Source organism: Mesoplodon bidens, assembly GCF_964165515.1.
Source record: "Mesoplodon bidens genome assembly, chromosome: 15".
NCBI lineage: Eukaryota > Metazoa > Chordata > Mammalia > Artiodactyla > Ziphiidae > Mesoplodon > Mesoplodon bidens.
Window position 1 is genome coordinate 79655248 of NC_138171.1, and position 21047 is coordinate 79676294.

The 21047-nt window shown below is 35.7% G+C and overlaps 1 protein-coding gene across 4 annotated transcripts in view; it reads right to left on the bottom strand.

Annotated features, from left to right (window-relative positions):
* Positions 1 to 21038, bottom strand: part of ESF1 (ESF1 nucleolar pre-rRNA processing protein homolog) — a 60009-nt gene extending 38971 nt beyond the window's left edge. For 3 of the 4 annotated variants that reach the window (XM_081257471.1, XM_081257470.1, XM_081257468.1), the window contains exons 1-8: positions 20736 to 20817; positions 19232 to 19913; positions 13326 to 13747; positions 12599 to 12712; positions 10309 to 10409; positions 9165 to 9317; positions 6776 to 6890; positions 4728 to 4875 (exon numbers count right to left, since the gene is read on the bottom strand). In XM_081257471.1, the coding sequence (XP_081113597.1) occupies positions 4728 to 4875; positions 6776 to 6890; positions 9165 to 9317; positions 10309 to 10409; positions 12599 to 12712; positions 13326 to 13747; positions 19232 to 19871 (1693 nt within the window). In that variant the 5' untranslated portion in view covers positions 19872 to 19913; positions 20736 to 20817. Of the gene's footprint in view, positions 1 to 4727; positions 4876 to 6775; positions 6891 to 9164; positions 9318 to 10308; positions 10410 to 12598; positions 12713 to 13325; positions 13748 to 19231; positions 19914 to 20735; positions 20818 to 20982 lie in introns of those variants that run through there. The other variant, XM_081257469.1, reaches the window with a different exon arrangement.
* Between the last annotated feature and the right edge of the window lie 9 nt (positions 21039 to 21047).

Consider the following 21047-nt stretch of genomic DNA (forward strand, 5'->3'; position numbering starts at 1 on the left):
AATTTCCTCATGTGGAAAATATTCACGTTTACATTTCCTAATTTCATAAAAATAATTATAATACAATGGAACAGTATAAAATTCATGGGCAAAAACTACCAAAGAAAACTAATATGTGAAAAGTTTGTTTGCTCTATATTTCCACTGTAATTCTCCAAGTCAAAAACATAAATTAAGAACCTGGATTTTAATGCAAAACATACTTACTGAATTGACTAAATGTCCCCAGTAAAGGAAAATTTAGAAGTAGCATACAGAAGACCCTCCCTTCTATGAGCTATGGCTAACTGGTCACTAAATATGTCTGACATTACTAAGCATTCAGCTGTGAAACATCAATGTTAACAGACTGTCCTAACATTTTCAAAAAGGTGATGTGAAAAAAATTGGTTAAGTAAATGTTTTTATAGTTTTTTTCTCTAAATGAATAAAAAATAGTCCACGACATTCTTTCCATCCTATCACACTTTTACATTTTCACTCAAACAGCTGAAATTCATTTTTTTCCTGTTTGTGCTTTGTGCCACAATAATAATGTTGGATGGAATTCTGTCATGTATCCCGTAATTCAATGGATAAAACATCAGGAACACATTAACAAAATGGCAATGTATTTCTTTCTATTAAAAGCTTACTTCTGAAAATATAATTAGAAGCAAGCTCCTTCCAGGTTGAAATTTTAGTGGTAAGTCTCTGATGGCCTACTTTAAATTGATTTTTTTCCAGTACTAAAATTTTACTTTCTGAATCTCTAAAATGTGGGTTAACTCATGGAAGTCTGTTTTTTCCCAATTCAAGGACAAAACTTTGTGAAAGCCTTAATAATATAAAAGGAGTAAAAAATTAACTGTAAATGTAAGAAACCCTGGTATGATCTCTTATAAACTACAACAGGAACATATAGTAACTCTAAGGCATTCAAATATACTAATGTATCTATCAGAGGTACTAAACTATAGATTAAAGTGACTTTGCAATCAATTAAAATACTGAAGAAAAATAAAAATGCATGCTTTAAAAAAGTTAATTAGTATATTTCAAACAAAAAGCCATTAATCCTTAAAGTTTTAGAAGTAAAGACATATGACATGAGGTAGTATGCTAAGACTTTACATACATTATCTCAATTTTTCCAACCATGAGTAGGTACTATTATGATCCTCATTTCATACCTTTGGAAAGAAAGGCTTGAGAGCTAAGAAAACCTAACCTAAGTAACTTCACTATGTGCTGAAGTCAGGATTTGAAATCAGCAAAATCCAAGACCTTAACAAGAATATACTGACAAATTAATGGTTATCTTCCCATAATATTTGCTGCCCTAATGTATTCAACAATGTCATTTCAAAATCTAGTTAAGTTCTCCCAAACCAAACAAAGAAAACCTATTTGAAAAACTTGTATTCAATCTTCTCAAGAATACACAGAATGATCTTTTTTCCTTTATCTTAGAGCTGCTACTAAAGAAAAACTATCCAGAATTTTCAGGAAAGTGCTAAATGACCATATAGGTATATAAATTTTAAAAAATGTAGATAAATTAGTGTATCTATGGGGGTAAAAAATGTAAAGGCTAGGGGCTTCCCTGGTGGCGCAGTGGTTGAGAGTCCGCCTGCCGATGCAGGGGACACGGGTTCGTGCCCTGGTCCGGGAAGATCCCACATGCCGCGGAGCGGCTGGGCCCGTGAGCCATGGCCGCTGGGCCTGTGCGTCCGGAGCCTGTGCTCCGCAACGGGAGAGGCCACAACAGTGAGAGGCCCACATACCGCAAAAAAAAAAAAAAAAAGTAAAGGCTATTTGAGAAAGACTCAGCTGTTCTGTATACACTAAAAATAACATGGTCACTCAACTGTTTGGAATGCCGAAGAAATTAACAAGCATCAGCCATCAAGGCCTTAAATGTGAAGGCTTTTGTGCCCATATAACTACCACTGCAAATCATATACTTTTTCAAAGACTATTAGATACCTAAGAAATTATATGGTTTTATTAATATGAGATTTCTGAACAAAGAAACTGGAATGATTCTCCATTCAATGTGTAAACAGAGTTCAAGAGTAATACTTTATGAAAAACTTATATCAGTGAAGCAATATCTTCAGTAGTCTAAAATCATAGGATCTTAAGAAAGTTAAGGTTTAATGGTCCTGTGATAATACTAAAGAAGCATTTTAGGATTTATTTAATTTCACATTTATAAAATTATAAATTATAAAAACAATATATATGCAAAAGAAAAACCAAAAGGATAGGTATGAAAAATGTCAGGCTATAAATAAAAGTAATATTCACTCCTGCTAATTTAAAATACTTTATGTTTAACTTATATGGTTCTTCATTTGCTGTCAGCACATAATTCTATCTTACTCATAATTGTGCATGAGAATTCATCTAATAAACGAAAATGAAAGTGTGAAGATATCTGGGAGAGAGTATCAACCAAAAACTAATAAGAAATTACAATCAAGCAACCAAATTTCCAAACAGAGCCAGATCCAATATAAGGGAAAAGGGGTTTTTTTGGCCCTATTTTTAAAAAATGATCTATTTTAAGCAAACAACATATATAATTTTAAAATACACCATCGATCGTTTTAATCGTCAAAAAAATTTTTAGATAAAGATATAGACAATCTGAGAACTTCTGCTTCCATTAATGGGAAGCGAGGTACACTTCAGACCAACCATTTTACTGAGGACATCAAGCTGTATGAAATGTTTTTTAAAATCTTTTTAAAAGATTCAGAGGGATTTAAAAAAGAAAAAAAGAAAACTTCAAAGAACTGACAAATTAGTGAAGAATTACCAAGTCAAAATCAAGGAGAAGATGGTGATCAGAGAGATGACCCCAGTGTTCAAGACCTATTTGCCCTGAGTGCATGTACTGATCTACCAAAGAAACAGCTGTGAGACTAACCTACAGTTCTGGTAGCCTGGCAGGCCAAGAAAACAAAAGTTAAAGAACCAGCTAGTACCCCCACATTTAGTAGGGACCCAAAAGGATATACTCCAGGGCAAGGGTCAACCAGAAGTAAACTAGCTCTCACACAGACTTGCATTGCCCACTAGATCCAGGGAACCTCAAGTCTTAAAACTTGGAGTGATGTGGTTCCAGAATGACCAGAGTAAATGAAAGTCCTCTCTGATGAGACACTCTCACCTCAAATATCAAACCGGCACAAAAAGTTAACCAGGCATACAAGTGAACAGGAGAAGTATCTTGTAAAGTAACAGAAATCAACCCCAAAAGATTTGAAATAAATACTGAAATTATCAGACATACACTACAAAAACGTGTTTCCTCTATTTACAGAAATAAAAGAAGGCACTGAAAATAACTGCAATGAGTAAAAACTGTTAAAAAGTTGATATTGCTGATCTGAAAAATAGTCAAACTGGACTTTTACAAGTAAAAAAATATAATAATCAAAATTAACTCAATGAACAGTCCATAAGCAGATTCAACACTGCTGAAAAGAGAATTAGTGGACTGGAAGATAGGTAAGAAAAAATATTCAGAAAGCAGCACAGAAATACAATAGATAAAAAATACAGGAGAGAAACAACATGGAAGTTACAGTGAAAAGATCTAACATATATTTAATTGGAGTCCCAGAGGAGAGGGGAGAATACCTGAACAGATAATGGCTGAGAATATTCCAAAACTGATTGAAAGATACCATGCCACAAATGCAAGAAAAACAACAAACTTCAAGCACAATAAATTTTAAAAATCTATTCTTAGTTCATATTAAAACTGCAGAAAAACAAAAAGGAAGAGAAAACTTTAAAAGCAGTGAATGAATAAAATCCAGGCAATCTTCAAAAGACTGAAAAAAGTAAACTGACGGCTGACTTCTCAAAAACAACAATGAAGCCAGAAGCCAGCAGGATATTATCCTCAATGTGGAGACAGGAGGACTGTCCACCTAGAATTTTTTTACCAGTGAAGATATCTTCACAAATGAAGGCAAAAAAGGAAATTTTTAGACTAAACTAAAATTCAAGAGCTTGACACCAGTAGATACTACTGGAAATTATCAAAGATATACTTAGGGCAGAAGGAAAATGATCCCAGACAGATGTATGAGATTTATAAAAGAATAAGGAGCAAAAGCCGTATGGAAAATGTGGGTAAATTTAAACAAAAGAGTAATATTAACATCCTATGGGACTTAAGAATTACAATATACAGAATAGCATGAAAGTTGTTTTAAGATTCCTTGTATTCTCTAGGAGGGTATAAATATTAATTAGCATTAAACTTTAATAAGGATACAAGTCATGATTTCTAGGATAATCACTAAATGGACAGAAAGAGTCTACTTTGTAAACTAATTGAGCAGAAAAATGGAATATAAAAAATAATCCAAAAGAAGCTCTTAGTTTAAAAAGGGGGGGCGGAGGTAATAAAGCATTTTACTAGTTTAAGTGATTGCATAACTACAACAATCATGACTAGTCTAAAAGGCCAGACTTTTTTTGTGAGGTCAGGGTTTCAAAGAGTTTTTGGTTAAAGAAATTCAGGCTAAGAAAATACCTTTAAATAAAAAATTTCACTTACTATCTAAAGGTGTATATAATACTGTGTATGTGAGCTTGCTTCACAGACAGTTTGAAGATTAGTTTGATATTCCCTTTTAAGCTGTCAAACTTATTTCCATTAGTAAGTCTAGGTTAGGTATCTAAATGCTTACAAATGTAGAACACCAAAAGATGAACAGTACCTTGTAGCTCCTCTTCTATCTCTTCTTCGTCTTCACTAGAGGAAGCTAAGTAGGCTTGAAAATCCATGTCCAAAAGCTCTTCCTTTTTAAATTTCCTGTTGAGTGTTGTAATTCTTTCATGATCTGTCTCATCCCAAGTGATCTCCACCTTTCACCAATGAATAAGAAAAAAACAACAAATAAAAATGGAAATGTCAGCAACCCAAACTTGTTAAAGAATATTTATCATTAACTTGTATGTTTAACAGTAAACTAAAAAAGTTAAGACATGCTAAAACAAATAATAAATAACATGCTTAATGAAAAGTTTTCTGCCTGTGGAAAGGGAACCATTTCAATTAACCAGTGCCTTCATCCTCCTAACTCTTTACTATATGCAAGGCATTCTATTATTTGGAGTAAAAATTCATCAGTGTATGGACTGATTGTGGTGAAAAGAAACAAGAAAATGCACTAGTGAAAAAAGTAACATTATTATTATTTTTTTTGTGTGTGTGTGTGTGGTACGTGGGCCTCTGTTGTGGCCTCTCCCGTTGCGGAGCACAGGCTCTAGACACGCGGGTTCAGTGGCCATGGCTCACGGGCCCAGCCGCTCTGCGGCATGTGGGATCTTCCCAGACCGGGGCACGAACCCGTGTCCCCTGCATCGGCAGGCGGACCCTCAACCACTGCGCCACCAGGGAAGCCCCGTACCATTATTATGAATGAGTCAAGACATGTTTTTCACCTGGAGTTCTAGGCATTTCAGGAGGTCTTACAAACTGTCTGAAATTTGCTGATAAAGCTTTCAACACAATCTCAGTGTGGTCCATTTTCCAAAAGAGATTAAGAGCCACTGATGAAAAAGGCGTCTATTTGTTGGAAGTACAGTAAACCCCCACAACACAGGAATTCATCTATAACATCATCGGTCTTGTGATTGGCTCCTGTCCTCTATGTAGCCCCCATTCTCAGAGTCCAGTTAGAGGTTTAATCTTCATCACAGGGCGGGTCCCACATCCTTGCTTTTCTTCCCCCTCAGGCTAATCGTTCCAGTTCAGGACAACAGAATGGGCACCAAGAGATCCAATCCTTAAAATAGTTGCCATTGTCAGAGAAATTCCAGCTAGTCACCACTCAGAATTATTCTTATCCTGATAATTAAGACTGAACTGATAACCACAAAACCACTGATGGAACTGGAACAGATGTGGATGATACAGCCAGACCATAGGAACTCCAGACTGGCTGGCTGGATAGGCTTGCCCATTTCTTAGTCTAGAAAATAACATGATCCTGCATTTTATGTGACTGAATCTTTTAGACTTCACTTATTGCATACTGGTGGGGTTTCCCTGTACTCAGTAACTAATTAAGGCCGCATAGTACCCACAGGCTGCAGGTGACAGATACAGCAGCTCTCTTTCTGCCACCAGCCTATCCTCAGAAGAGCACAGTGGCTTGTCACAAAAAAGGCAATGAGACGCCCGTATGGCTGCTGCCGAGTCCAGCTGTGGCTAGAAGGTATATAGAATAGAAGGGCAGAGAAACTAGGCAGCTAAGTAACCAACGAATTCAACAAACATCTATTGGCTGTTCATTATTAAGCATTACTGTGACATCTAGTAGTCCTGAATTATTCTACTGCAATTGTTTTTAGGATTTTGGATCATATCTGCAGGAAAAATGTGTTTCTCTTTTAAATTTCCACTGGTTTTAACTGTGATTTGAAGTAATCTGTCACCTCCTTACCCCTACTCCCTAGGATATTAATAACTAACATATTACTTATTAAAGAATCTAGTTAAGTAACACTGTATGGGAAAGATAGAAGGGAAAAAAGAAACATTTGCAGGTAATTGACTCAGGCTTAAAGGCATAACAAAAATTTGAAAATAGGTTCCAACACATGTGGGAGATAAAAATGCAAATACACCTGTGTTTGATTTCTATTTGTACTTATGCTTTAAAATTTTGAACCCTTTCCATTTCTAAAGATGCTGTAAGTAAATAACTCTTTTCTTAAAGAAATGGAGTCCAGCTATATATTTTCTAAAGTTAAGAAATACCGTTGATGTTCCCATTGCAGCAGATGTGAAATATCTTGGCTTATATGCTGTTAAATCCACTTCTGAGGCTACATCCTTGGGCTCATCATCAAAAGTTATATCATCTGGTATAAACCTAAGAAACAAAGAAAAAAAATAAATTTATTTAAACATATGCTGCAGTGATAAACAACCAGAGTTTAGATTCTCTTCTAATTAGGCATAGTGTATACATACACACCATATAAGAGATTCTACAGAACACACATGTAGATGAAGCAAACAACGTTAGAAATAACCTTGGCACAAAATTTCTGAAATTCCTAAGCTATAAATCTGTAATTCCACCAAATTTGAGTGAAGTCTGTGTAGGCAGAAACCCTGCGTTAGGAGTCAGTTAATATGAGTCAGGTGTAAACACACATGGGTCCCTCATGTTTCAAAAAGACCTAGATTCCTGATAGCTCAGTCATTGGCTTGCTATATGATATTCTGAAGATCAAATAGAATTATTAATGGGTAAGTGCTCTGAATATAAAGTATCATACATATGAGGTGCCACTGAAAATAAGGAAAAGCTTAAGGTTGATTCTTCAAGACTAAAAAAATCTTAACAATTTTATAATTTTTTTCACAAATAAGTAGTTGTTAAATGTAAATTAGCCACTGTAATTGTTTGACAATCCTTAAGCATCAGGCTAAGGAATGGGAGGAAAAAAGCAAAGAGAAATGATCCATGGTTATTATATTTAGGTTTTGTAATTTATATAGGAGATTTTATTTCCACACATGAAAAAGCACCTGCTGTATATTGCATCAAAAATGATTTTTGAGGGGAGGAATGAATAATTAAGGTTCATTAGGTCTATATCAGCGGTCCCCAACCTTTTTGGCACCAGGGACCGGTTTCGTGGAAGACAATTTTTCCACGGACGGGGTTTGGGGGTGGGGTGTTAGGCTTAGGGCAGTAACGCGAGTGATGGGGAGCGATGGGGAGCAGATGAAGCTTCGCTTGCTCGCCTGCCGCTCACCTCCTGCTGTGCAGCCTGGCTCCTAACAGGCTGTGGACCAGTACCAGCCTGCAGCCCAGGGATTGGGAACCCCTGCCCTAGATAACAGGATGGCAGCAGAAAATTCAATTTTCATTACAAAATTATATATGACAAAATAAAACAGGGAATATAAGTTTTTCCATGGTCATTGATTTTATTTTCTACGTACTGCCAAAGCTTATTCTAATACTGCATGAAAATGTCCCAAAAAGGAAACAGAAAGAATAAAATGATCCCGAAAAGAACATGTGAACGTGAACTCATGATACGCAGAGTTTGACATTCTAACAAATGTTTGGTAACTACTATTTATATACCCAAAACAAGTACCTCCTTTTGAAACTGTTAACAGAAAAGAGAAGGAAATGTCTTGTTTGATGAGATATGCCCTTCTTGCTATATACTTAAGTATGTTAAACTCTTACCCTAAATTATCAATACAAAAAATTTTACTTGTATTCTTCTACAAGTTGGAATGTTTTTGAAGTGTGAAAGCCACAGTGATTATCAATTGATGCATTTTTTCCCTAAAATATTTCACTTTGAGAACAAAGCCGTTAACAAACCTGGATACAAACAAGTGATTTCTATTGAAAATGTCACAGTAGAATGGGTTCACTGGGTTCAAAGAACTAGGCTAATGATAAAATGGTACAGTAGTTGGGCTTCCCGGTTTCCTTAGAACAGACATTCCCAAACACGTAAGGTTTTTCAGCTCAGGTCAGTGAAGCCTGAGCATGTGGTGGAAATAATGCCCAAGTCTGAAGATAAAGCCAGCAACACCATTCACTGAGCAGCACTGCCCAACAGAACTTTCTGTGATGACGGTAAAGTTCTGTATCTGTTCTGTCCAACATGTGGTCATTAAGTACTTGAAATGTGCCTAGTGTGACTAAGCAAATGAGTTTAAACTTTTAAAAATTTTTAGTTAAATAAATGTAAACAAGCCAGATATGACTACTGACTACTGTATTGGATGGCACAGATCAAGAGCTACTAGTTTATTACAAGCAAATTTCTTTGCCTCCACCTCAATGCTTTTTAAAAAGTTACTTCACCCTGGTTCCTAGTTCTAAAAGAGAGTTGCAAAGAAATATCGCTACATAAAGCCCATCATCCTAAAAACATATCTGACATATCTGAAAGGACATAAATGTGAGGTGACTCATACCTAATACTTTAGCATTTTCTCATTCCAGTTTTCTTTCTTAAGAGTGATGTTCTACAAGAGAGTTCACCAAAAGCAAAAAATCCTCTTAGAATATGAAAGGACAGAGAGCACTACCAGTTCTAATATTTCAATTCTTATAAACATGTTCTGCTACAAGATTAAATTGGTACAACACACACTAGATTACCTGAGATCTATGAACGAGCAACTACTTTCGAATTCCAGGCCATCACAATCCTCATAAATTTTAGCAGCTGTTTCAAGAGAATCACAGTCTACTACTGCATAATAGTACTTCAGTCGTTTGAATTGATAATCTCTCAGTTTTTCTCTACAGGTCCTAAAAGGGGAAAAACTCATTAGGCTTACTTAAACAGGAACACAAATACTCTCCCTTTAAAAAATAAATGTAATTGTTCCAAGAAAAATATATTACAAACTGGTTTTTATTCCAATCCAACCTTCCTTTATGATTTTGCCTTCATGAACATTAAATACTTAAGCCCAATTTATTATTTTGACAAGGTACAGACCAGGGATTTTGACTGGAATTTGATATCTAGAAAAGGAAACCAAGAACTACATGTGCTTACCTGTGATTTTAATTCTTAGAATAGCTATTTTTTTGTTTGTTTTGCTATCACATACAGTCTTCTCAAGTAAAACCACTCGAGAGGATCACTGTATTATAAAATATTCTAGGAAAGCATTAGCTTTTATTATAAAGAAATTACTGATCTTGTAAAACTTTATTCAGATGTTGTCAAGTCTACATGGTATAAATTCAACTTAACTACAGCATATTCTTTGAGGGTCTTCATCTGCTCTTTTGCCACCAATTTTTATTAAGTGCACATATAGCTCCACCTAGTGGATTAAAAACTACCTTAAACTTTTTTCTATACTACATTACTATGATTAAGAACTTTTTCTACTATTCTTGTATTTTTCTATTTAATCCTTAAATAAGAGAAATTACATAATTTGAAGGCAAACAGTTTCAATGCCATTTACATAAAAGGAACATCTCAGAAAAAAAGCAAAACTTACTGATTCAGGGCAATGAGGCTGAGACCTCTAAATCAGTTTAATCATGACATGTTTTTAAAACTGCAATAATAATTTTCATGAATATAGAAATACAAATACACACAAAAAATGTTATTGGAATAGTGTGCCACTTCTGACAGACTTTAACCTGCTTTGCAACCTGTTTTAACCATGAATGGCACAAGTGTAAACTTTAGTCCCAACTATTAAAGTGACCAGATTTCTGAACTAGTAACACAAACTCATGAGGTTTAGTTTTATTTTCTAGAGTGTTTTAATACCAGTCCTTTTCAGGGGCATCTTCAGGAATGCTTAATAACTCTACTGGTCCTTGAACTTGCTCTTCCTTCATCCTCTCCTTTCCAAATTCTGAAGGATATATCTAAACACAAAAAAATAAGATTAATGTAATTTATATTTCCCTTTTCTTATAATACACAGACCTGTCAAGGTCAGGAACTCTAAACAACTGGACTCAATGAAAACAGCAAGAATGCTTCACTTCCAAACCCACTATAGGAAGCTAAAGCATCCTGAGGAATAATCTTAAAAATAGTCATTTTGGCTGGGGATTAACAGATGTGGGCTTGGGAACAAAAATAGAATATCTCCTCCATACATTCTGGGCTCTAAGGGAAAAATTAAGAAAAGTGAAACAAGATTCTAAGTTCAAGGAATGATACATAAACACACACACACACACACACACGAAAAATGATTGGATTAAATAATTTAAATGAGATATATTAAAATGATTAAAGAAATACATAGAACAATGAAGAAAAATAATTTTGTAATACCTAACTTATCCCTAAAATCATATGGTTTATCCAATGCTTTCTTTTAAAGAAATTCTTTAAATAAAAAAGAACTGATGACAATCTTATCACACAGGTTAGATATAGTCTTGGTATAAGAAGGAGTCACACTTGCCTAGATTTGGTATTTTTCTATCTTGGCTACTTTTGAGATTCAAGAAATATAATTGTATTAATCTGTATTGTTTTGATACAACTGGGCTTAATATTCATCTATTAACTAATGTACACTTTTTTGAGTTGTTTGAAATATCTAATTTATCCACTAGGGGATCCAAGTTTTTCTTACTAATCTAAGTTGCATAAAATAGGTTTCAATGCAGAAGTTTTTAGTATATATGCTTACATCTGTTGATTCTTTGTATTTTTTTTCCTCTTTGTAAGTCCAGAGATTCCTACTACCCATCTCCTAAAACACAAGATTTAACAAAAATACCATTCTATTTTATTCTGCCTGTAGTTTTAAATTTTTTTCTTCATTTCATCTGGCTATCATTTGGGGCTATTACGAGGACCTGCACTAAGTTCTCCAAACAAGGACTTGTCCGTTTGTTCCAATACCATGTAATCAAGAAGTTTATTTTGATCTAAATTATCATACAAACTCTTCTATCTACCTATTCCATCAAGTTGTCCCTGTACTTTTACCCAAAGCTATTAAATTCTGTAGCATTTTAAAATGTTGAAATATTGTAACTGGTAGGGTGAATCCTTTTATACTGGTATGATTTCTCAAAAACTTGTGAGTCATTCTCACTTGTTTATTCTTTTAGATGATTAATGGTAACCTTTTTCTTAACTTTCATTTGAACTGAGATTTTGATTGAAACTATACTAAAACTGCAGAACTGACATCTTAAATACTTACACTGAACAATAGTAATTTAGAGCTGTTTCAGGCACTGTACTAAATACTTAGCATGATCTCCTTTTCATTTTATCCTTACCACTACCTTAAGAAATACTACTGTTATATCTACTTAGAGGAGAAAACACATTTGAGAAATTAATCAATAAAATGCACAAGATCATACAGCATGTATCAGAATCAAGATTTGAATATAGGTCTGTCATACTACAAAGCCTAGAGTCTTTTTTTTTTTTCCCCCCGGTACACGGCCTCTCACTGTTGTTGCCTCTCCCGTTGCTCCGGAAGCGCAGGCTCAGCGGCCATGGCTCACAGGCCCAGCCGCTCCGCGGCATGTGGGATCTTCCCGGACCGGGGCACGAACCCGCGTCCCCTGCATTGGCAGGTGGACTCTCAACCACTGCACCACCAGGGAAGCCCCAAGCCTAGAGTCTTAATACCTATGCGGGCTCTCTAGAAATATGGTATCTCAAAATTTAAGTTTTTCAAGTATTATTTATCAAGTGTCACAGCTTACTTCATATAGGTCAATTTGTTTAAGGTAATTTCTAAGGCTTTTATATGTTTCTGCTGCTAATTTTTCTTCTTGCTAATTCTAGTAATGAAGCATTTTTTTAAATATTTATCTTATACCTTGTCCCTTTACTGAGCTTTATTATAACAGCTTTTCAGTTGATTTCTTTGTTTTTTTAAATTAAACACAATCATATAACCGAGCAATAATTTTACCTCTTCCTTTCTTACTTTCATACCTATTATATCAGTTTTGTGCCTTAACTGTATTGGACAACTTCCAGATTTTCCTTAGAAGGAAAACTAAGACTTTAAAAAAAGAGATTTAACTTAGAATGCTTAGAAATACTTCAAAATAAAATCAATTCTCACCTTTACAGAAAATATAACACCTCCTTTAGGTTTAAATGAATTGAACAAAGCCAGCAAATCTTTTGCCTTCAATCTATCCCAGTCCATGTTGCAAACTGCTAATCGATGTGTAATCTAAGAAATGAGAAAAATTAAATATGACATAATCTGTATCATTCCCAATGCTTGCAAAATTAAGATAGTAAAAATATAATGCCTTCTTTTCCCCAAATCCTGAAATCATTAATATAGTATTTAAGTGGTTTCCATATGTAAAAGAAAACTTCAGATGAGTCACACAAAAGTAAAACTGTCAACAGAAAAGCACTTTCTCTTACTTGGTTCTTAGTTCTTGAATCAGAACACGATGACGAGCTGATTCTTTAACCACCAAGTTTGTTAAGCTATTCTGCCACCCATAAGTAGGAAAGTTGAGTATATTAATCTATAGCATTTCTAATAGGTGCAGTAGGAATTGAAATATAAATTCCTAGTTAAAACAAGAATTCTCTAAAAATTTCATGTGACTTTTAATTATTTATATAGAAGTTCATCCCTATCTGCTTGGACAGACATGTACTTTATATAGGTATATTCTGTATCAAGAAGTTTTAATCAGAATCATCATCAAGAGTATGATTTACCAATAAAGCATTTCCTTGCTAATTTAATGGCATCAATCCTCCCATCTATAACAGCTACTTCTACTGTACTCTTGACAAATAATCTTATTTATTCAAAAGGTCACCTCATCAGCCCGAGGAGCATCTTTATCTAATTCTCTCCAAGCATGCTCAAATCCAGATTCCTCTGGAAGTAAATATGCCATATCCTCTTCATCTTCAGAACTACTTTCTATATTTCCTTTGCCCCTCGCAAGATCGGGGCCACTGTCACTTTCATCATCATCCTCACTATCCTCATCTTCATCTTCCTCCTCATCATCTTCATTCCCTCCATCATCATCATCATCATCATCATCATCATCATCATCATGAAGATCAGCAGCAACAGCTCTACAAATGCCTGTAAATTCATCTTCAGATTCTTCATCACCTCCTATTTCACTAACACTTTCTGAATCTTCCTCCAGAGCTTCTTTGTCAAACATTTTACCACTTGCTGAGTTTTCACGACCATCACTGTCTCTTGCCATTATGAATGGAACCACTGCAAAAAGGCCAAAGGTGGGAGAAATTAAGAAAACGTAAACACTGAATTAAATTAAATCCAAGTTATTTTGACCTCAAATCCAGTGAAAATATAATTTCTATGAAACAGACTAAAGGAAAATATAAATTCAGCAAAATTCATGCCTAACCAAGTTATTTAATAGAAATCTTAATATATACCCAGATCACACAAGTAGATTCATATACTCATTCAATATTTATGGAGTGTCTGCTCTGGGTTAGGTACTCAACATACTACCATTGGCAAAAGAGAAGCAATCAATGCCCTCAATAAGCTTCCAGTCAGGTGAAGAGGACAGATGGACAGTTATTGATCAAATAAAATCAATCAAATCAATGCACATAAAAAAATGAAATTACAACTAGGATAAGTGCCAAGAAGAAATGTTACAAGATGCTATAAGAGCACAAAATAGGGGTCCCTAAGTAAGTGATAAACGAGTTGCTACTAGAAGGATGAAGAGGAATTAAGTAGTCAGAGTTAGACTAATAGATGAAGGAAATGTTTCAAATAGCAAGAAAAGCATATGTAAAGATCCACTAATAGAAAAAAGTTGGCAAGCATGTCTGGATTACAGATAGCCAGAAGTCTTCTTGTACAGAAGTAGAAAATGAAACTGAAGAGTTAGGTAGGTGCCATGTAGCTTTGGACTTCATCATAAAAACATATGAGAAGCCACTGCTATTTTCAGAAGGAGGGACATCATCAGATTTGCATATTGAGATCACCTCAGCAATGGTGTAGAAAACTGGACTAGAGGGAGTTAAGAGTGGATGTGAAAAAGAATTAAAAGGTTAGTACAGTATTCCTGGCGAGAAATGAAGGTAGCACTAAGTTGGTGGCAGTAGAGATGTAGAGTAGTGAGTCGCTCTTGACTTTCAGAGTCAGGAGGTAAGACCAACAGTAATCAGTGACAGGGGCTTGATATGGGGAATCTGGGCAGTATCAAAGATGAGTCCTAGCTTCTTGGCTTGCAGAAGGAGCTAGCTAGTTAGATGGACAGACAGAAAAAGAGGTAATGATGGAAGAGAACAAGTTTGTTTGGTGGAGGTATATCATGAATTTGGTTTTGGATATGTTGAACTGGAAGTGCCTCTGAGTCATCTAAGAGGAGACATAGAGAAGGCCGTTGGCTGTATGAGTCTTACAGCTCAGAGAAATCTGAGCTGGAAATAAAATTTTTGACTGATTCTTGTATATAATAACAAAAGTTGTGATGTGGATAAGATCACTTATGAAGAGAGCAAAATAATAACTTTTCTGCTATACCTTAAAGTTTGCAACTGACTTATGGTTAGCAATATATGAAAGACTGGTTTCACCTTAAACTGGGGTTTTTTTTGGCCCTCATTATACACAGAAAGGACTGATTTCCTATTTCTAAAACAATCATATGCTTCTATCTATTCTGTGCATATCTGTGTGAGTATAGATATATCTTATATATCTTATTCATCTTTAAGTTGGAGCTTATGTTTCTGATTCACAGGTTCTAAGTGGATAAAGCCTATAAGTGGTCCTATAATCTTATAATAGTCATTCACTGACCAAATATTGAGTACTATGTACAAAGAATTGAGCTGGGGGGACCAAAAAGGGAAATGATTTATAACATGATCCCATGCTCTTCATGAGCTCATAAACAAAAGAAATCATTTACTGATTTATGAAATTATGTTCTAAAGCACCACAGAGACAAACACCTAAATTTGCCGGCAGAGAGGTATTTATAATAAGGAAGGCTTCAAAAAGATGCCCGACCTGAGACCAAATGAAAAGGAGTTTTGTTAGGAGGAAAGTAGGAACTGAGCTTTATTTTAGTACCACAAGAGGGGGGAGTAATAAAGATAACTAACTAGTAGATGTGAAAAAGCCAAAAAAAGGCATTATCATCAGTTCTATAAATGGGACCAGAAAAACACCAGCATGATAGTGAAAGTTACTATTAGATAAGCATTAGAATTCACTTTTAAGCAACCTGCTTAAAATAACACCTTGGGGACACAGCTCTATCTAGTATTGCAATATTTCTCAAACATCAGTTATTTCTATACAATTTTCATGATTTTTGCCTGTCACTGATATTTTTCATGAAGCTGAATTTTTTTAAATTAAAAATATTAGCTTGTTCTAAACAATATCCCTGAAGCCACAAACGTGATATGGTGGTTACATTTTTTTACCTAAGATGTTGAACTACGTAACTATTAATATAAAAAATGTTTGAGTATCACCTGACATATGACATCTTCTCACATGACAATGGTACACATATCACATTTGGGGTTGTATAATAAATTGATACATGGGAGACTTAAAGAGATCTAGTATTTTAATATTTTTGACAATATCAAGTACATTCAGAATATTTATTCATTCACTAAACATTTGCTCAGAGCCTACCTTGTACAAAGCCTTATTCTAAATAATGAGGGAACAGAAAAATAAGTAACTACCTCTATTCCTAGATGGTACTGCTCTAGTAGTGACTATAAACACTACTATTATTCACCTACTTTAAAAAAATGCTTTATCATTTTCCCTCTGATTATAAAAGTAATGAATGCTCACTGTAACAAATTAAGAAAATATGGTTTAGCAAAGAAAATAAAGATGACTAGTAATTTTTCATTCAGAGATAACTGAGTGGTTATTTTGGTACATAACTCCCTAAATTTGTTTTCTATGATATGCCCACTAATTTAAGTAGCTAGTCATATCATTTATTCTATTTTGTAACCTATTTTTTTTTTTTTTTTTTTGGCCGCACCACGTGGCTTTCGGGATCTTAGTTCCCTGACCAGGGATGGAACCCGGGCCCTCAGCAGTGAAAGTGTAGAGTCTTAACCATGGGACCACCAGGGAATTCCCATGTAACTTATTTTTAAAACTTCGTATGTCATGAACATATTTGGATATATCATAACTTATTTAATCAATCCCCTAATGATTTATGTTACCATGTAAAAAATTTTAAAAAACAATGCTATAATGCACAATTCTTTAAACACATGTCCAACTGTTTACTTAAAATAAATTCTTAGGAGTGCAAGTGCTGGGAATCAACATTTTAAGATGATATGTAATATTAAACTGCAACTCCTTACATCACCTTTACCTCATAGCACTTAAAAAGCCCCTTCTACACAGCACTTGCTGGAATGATAAGTCATGAATGAATAAAGAAAAAAAGATGGTGCTGGTGGAGTCACTTGATCTCTACTTACAGATAATGCTTTTTCTAAACTGTGGAACCAATGTAAATTACAGCAAACAACATGGTGGGATAGAAAGAGTCAAAGACCTGAGTTACTGGCCCAGCTCTGTGTATCCTCACATAGATCACTTGTTTCCTAATGAATATATCCTAATTTCTCATGGTTACTGAGAAAATTAAATTAAAAAAGATATATCAAGGGGCTTCCCTGGTGGCGCAGTGGTTGAGAGTCCGCCTGCCAATGCAGGGGACACGGGTTCGTGCCCCAGTCCGAGAGGATCCCACATGCCGCGAAGCGGCTGGGCCCGTGAGCCATGGCCGTGGAGCCTGTGCGTCCGGAGCCTGTGCTCCGCAACGGGAGAGGCCACACAGTGAGAGGCCCATGTACCACAAAAAAAAAAAAAAAAAAAAAAAAAAGATATGTCAAGAGATTCTGTAAAATCAACCTCAAGGATTATATGGATATGTTATATTAATCTAATGCCCTAAATCCAGTGAAATTTGAAGGATGCTAGACTAACTTCGCTCACAAACTCAGCATCAAGCCAACCTTGCTGCTGTTCCCAGCCTGATCTTATTCTCCACTTTCAGTAACCAGACTTGCATCCCTTGTCCCTATACCTCAGTTTGCTGTGTGGTTCCACTACAAATCTCACCCCTGACCCCTAGTCTCTGCTATTTAGAATTCTGTCCACTGCCTGATACTTCCTACCTTCCCAGTGTGATTATGGCCTGTCAAGACCTCTCTCTGCCTCTTCTTGATGCCTACCTTCCTTGGGTCCTGTAATCACAGCCAGCCTTTGTCTGGCTTATCTGAACATCACCAATTTTCAGTTACAACACCAACCATCAACAATACCAACACTCAAAATTTCCTGCTGCCAGAGGTGACGCAACTTTTTAATAAGCTTAGAAAACTTGTAAACATGAACTAGAGTCAGATGTTTCTTACTTAGCTTCAAACAACCATTTCTAGCTTTATTATTCGCTCACCCCTTCAGACACCTTATTATCTAATCAAATGGGAATACTGATCTCTTCTGAGCAAGCCCAACTTGCTCAAAAAGTTCTGCTCAAAATGTTCCTTCTGTGTAGAATACTCTGAATCCCAAATTTAATTCTTCCAAACCCCAACTAAAATAGCACTTCACCTATGAATTTTACTGATTACCATATCTTGAGTGACCTCCTCCTCCAAATTCTCAGAGCCCTGTTCTTCTATGGCACTTTAAATTACTCTATTTTGTATTATGGTTCTGATTAATTTCTTCTGCTTTAGATCTCACTGTCCAATATGGTAGCCAGCAGCCACATATGGCAATTGAGCACCTGAAAGATGGCTCATCCAACTTGATATTAGTATGAAAATAGAATATAAAATATCCCATTACATTTTTTGTTGAATACATATTGAAATAATTTTTGATATATTAGGTTAAATAAAATATATTAATAAAATTAATTTCATGTTTCTTCTTACTTTTTAAAGTGTCCATTAGAAAATTCAAAATTATATATTTCTATTGGACAGCACTGCTTTAGACCAGTGCCACTGCACAGAGTTTAGCAGGTTGTTATTTGCAAAAGGTGATCTGCAAAGGGTCAAGAAGGGCTGAAATCAAGGCCAAACTCCAATCACGAAGCCATACACCTTGCAGGAGTACTGTGTCTGTTCAGGGGAAAAGAACCTGTGCCTCCCTCAAAGGTGCTATCCTCACCAAACTGTGAGCTCTGGAAGTGCTGTGTCCAGAAGGGCACATCTTTTTCTAATTTGCACAGGCGTCATATACACTAACAGTAGCCCTGAGATGGGGGAACCATGTCTTACTCAATGTTCTATCTGCCACATATTAGTTACTAAAAGTAGTTGAATGAATGAAGGAAGGAATGAGCACCCAACTCTACTTACCTTCTTCAGACACACCTCTTTTTATCCTGTGATGAGACCATGTAACATTTTATATGGTTGGAAAACCTAGCTGTCACTAGTGCCCACCACAAATCAAAATCACTGTTTAGCCTCAAGACCTAAATTTTTGTCTCTCTTCTAGCCATTATAGCATCAAATCAAAAATTCATTATCATATGGTATTTTTTCTTTCATAGCTTTATACTTCCAAATAAGCATCTGACCACTTTTATGATACTATGAAAATACTTATTACATATATTTCCTTTTTTAAAAGACCAGTGTAAAAATAAGTAATGTAATACCAAAGAATCTTTAGTTCTTTCCAACCAACCTGATTGCATTTCTCTTCCTGTCTCAGAATACTTGAGTTTGGGAGAATGTGCAATTTCAGAGGTGCCTGAGTCTACTGTTCTTAATTTTCCTTTGGGAAACAAGTCTGTATTATGTTGAACAATGGTTTTTTTCCCTTTTGTACTTTTTTGTATAAATTCTTTGCTATCGTTCTTGGGACTTATTGACTCTATCTTCTTAGATTTGCACGAGGTTTTCATTTTCTGAATTCTCTCGGAGTTATCTAAATCATTCTTATTTCCAGAATCCTTTTGATTAATTTTTTTGGTTTCTTTCTTTTTCTCCTCAACAAGAGTTTTTGATTCTTTTTCGGTTTTAGTCTGGGTTTTTTTCTTCTTCATTTTCTTTTGGTTCAATGCTTTATTATCTTCATCAGAGAGATCCGAATCAGAATCTGAAAGGTCATAAAAACGCTTCAAGTCCTCTGTAGTGCTATGGTTGATGGGGCGTCCTCTTTTATCCACAGCATAATTCAACTTGAACTTTTTGTCATGAAACATTGCTCGAAATCTCTTGTCAATTTTGATTTTTCGATCCTTTTCTGGCATTTCCCAAAATCGCGGGTCCTTTGCAACCCGCCTAAACCGCTGGTCACTCATTATTTCTTGTTTGGATGCCATTTTTAAATGTCTGACTGGACAAATGCTTGAAGAAAACAAACACTAAAAAATAAAACAATAATGAAAGGTTACTAAAAGAATTAAATAAGATGCTTTGGGAAAATATTAATTCACAATACTGTATTCTAAGGTAAATGTAAGTAAAATAAAAGTAACAGGTCTAATTTCCTTTCCCAAACTCATTTTGAGTCACATGCAGAAAATAAAAAACTATCAGAATATCTTCTTTTGAGTACAGATCATATGGAGAAATAAATTTAAGGCAAAACCAAGCAGAATTCCAGGCCTTTATGGAGGGGGGCAAATGATTACTAGGCAACTGCCCTCACTTGGATATCCTATATTTCCACTTGTATACTTGTATGTGTTACAAGTAAAAAACTAATGTAATTTAAAATTCCGAAGTCTCAGTTGGTCTTATTTGTTTCTTCACGTTCTGGTCCCATTCTCTCCGTTAATCCTTACTTCATTCTACCCGGAACAGCATTTACTTCTATGTGGCTAGTCTCCTAACTAAACAGACCAAAATCAATTCAGGTTTAGCTCAAAGTTCCCCCTTTAAATACTACCACCCTTCATGAATCTGGTGAAGCCTCACTCTAGTTAATAAATACATGGTAGTAGTGCTTTGTTTCAAAAGCAAGGCTTGACTATGATGAACTTATACAATTAAACATTTAACGCTCTGAACAACCTTATGGGGTAGGGTAGGTACCATTTCATTCAACTATTAGAGCTAATGTGTATAAGTGTTTAGAACGAAAGCACTTGATACACTCCAGATATTCGGAGAGGGGAAGGCGACCTGACCTCATCTCCGACGCCCGCCCTCATCTCTGTAGCCCACCCTCCCCTTCTACCCACCCTCTAACGCGGGGAACACCAGGGTGACCCCGGAACTAGGGTCTCCTTCCCAACTCCCAAACCTCAGAGAGCCGCTTTGGGGAAGAGGTCCCTCAACACGACGCGAAGGAAGAGCAAGGAAGCCTGAAGAAAGAAGTCGGGAAGGCAAGGAGGAAGAGCGCGGCCCTCACGAATCCGATGGAGACCCTGTCAGAGACTGATTCTGCCCCCTCGACAAGCCCTTTTTCTGGAACCCAACCCCACTCACCAACTACGAGACCTCTCCAAGGCTCACGTAGGCCGCCGACTCCCACAATCCTCAGCGTGACGCGC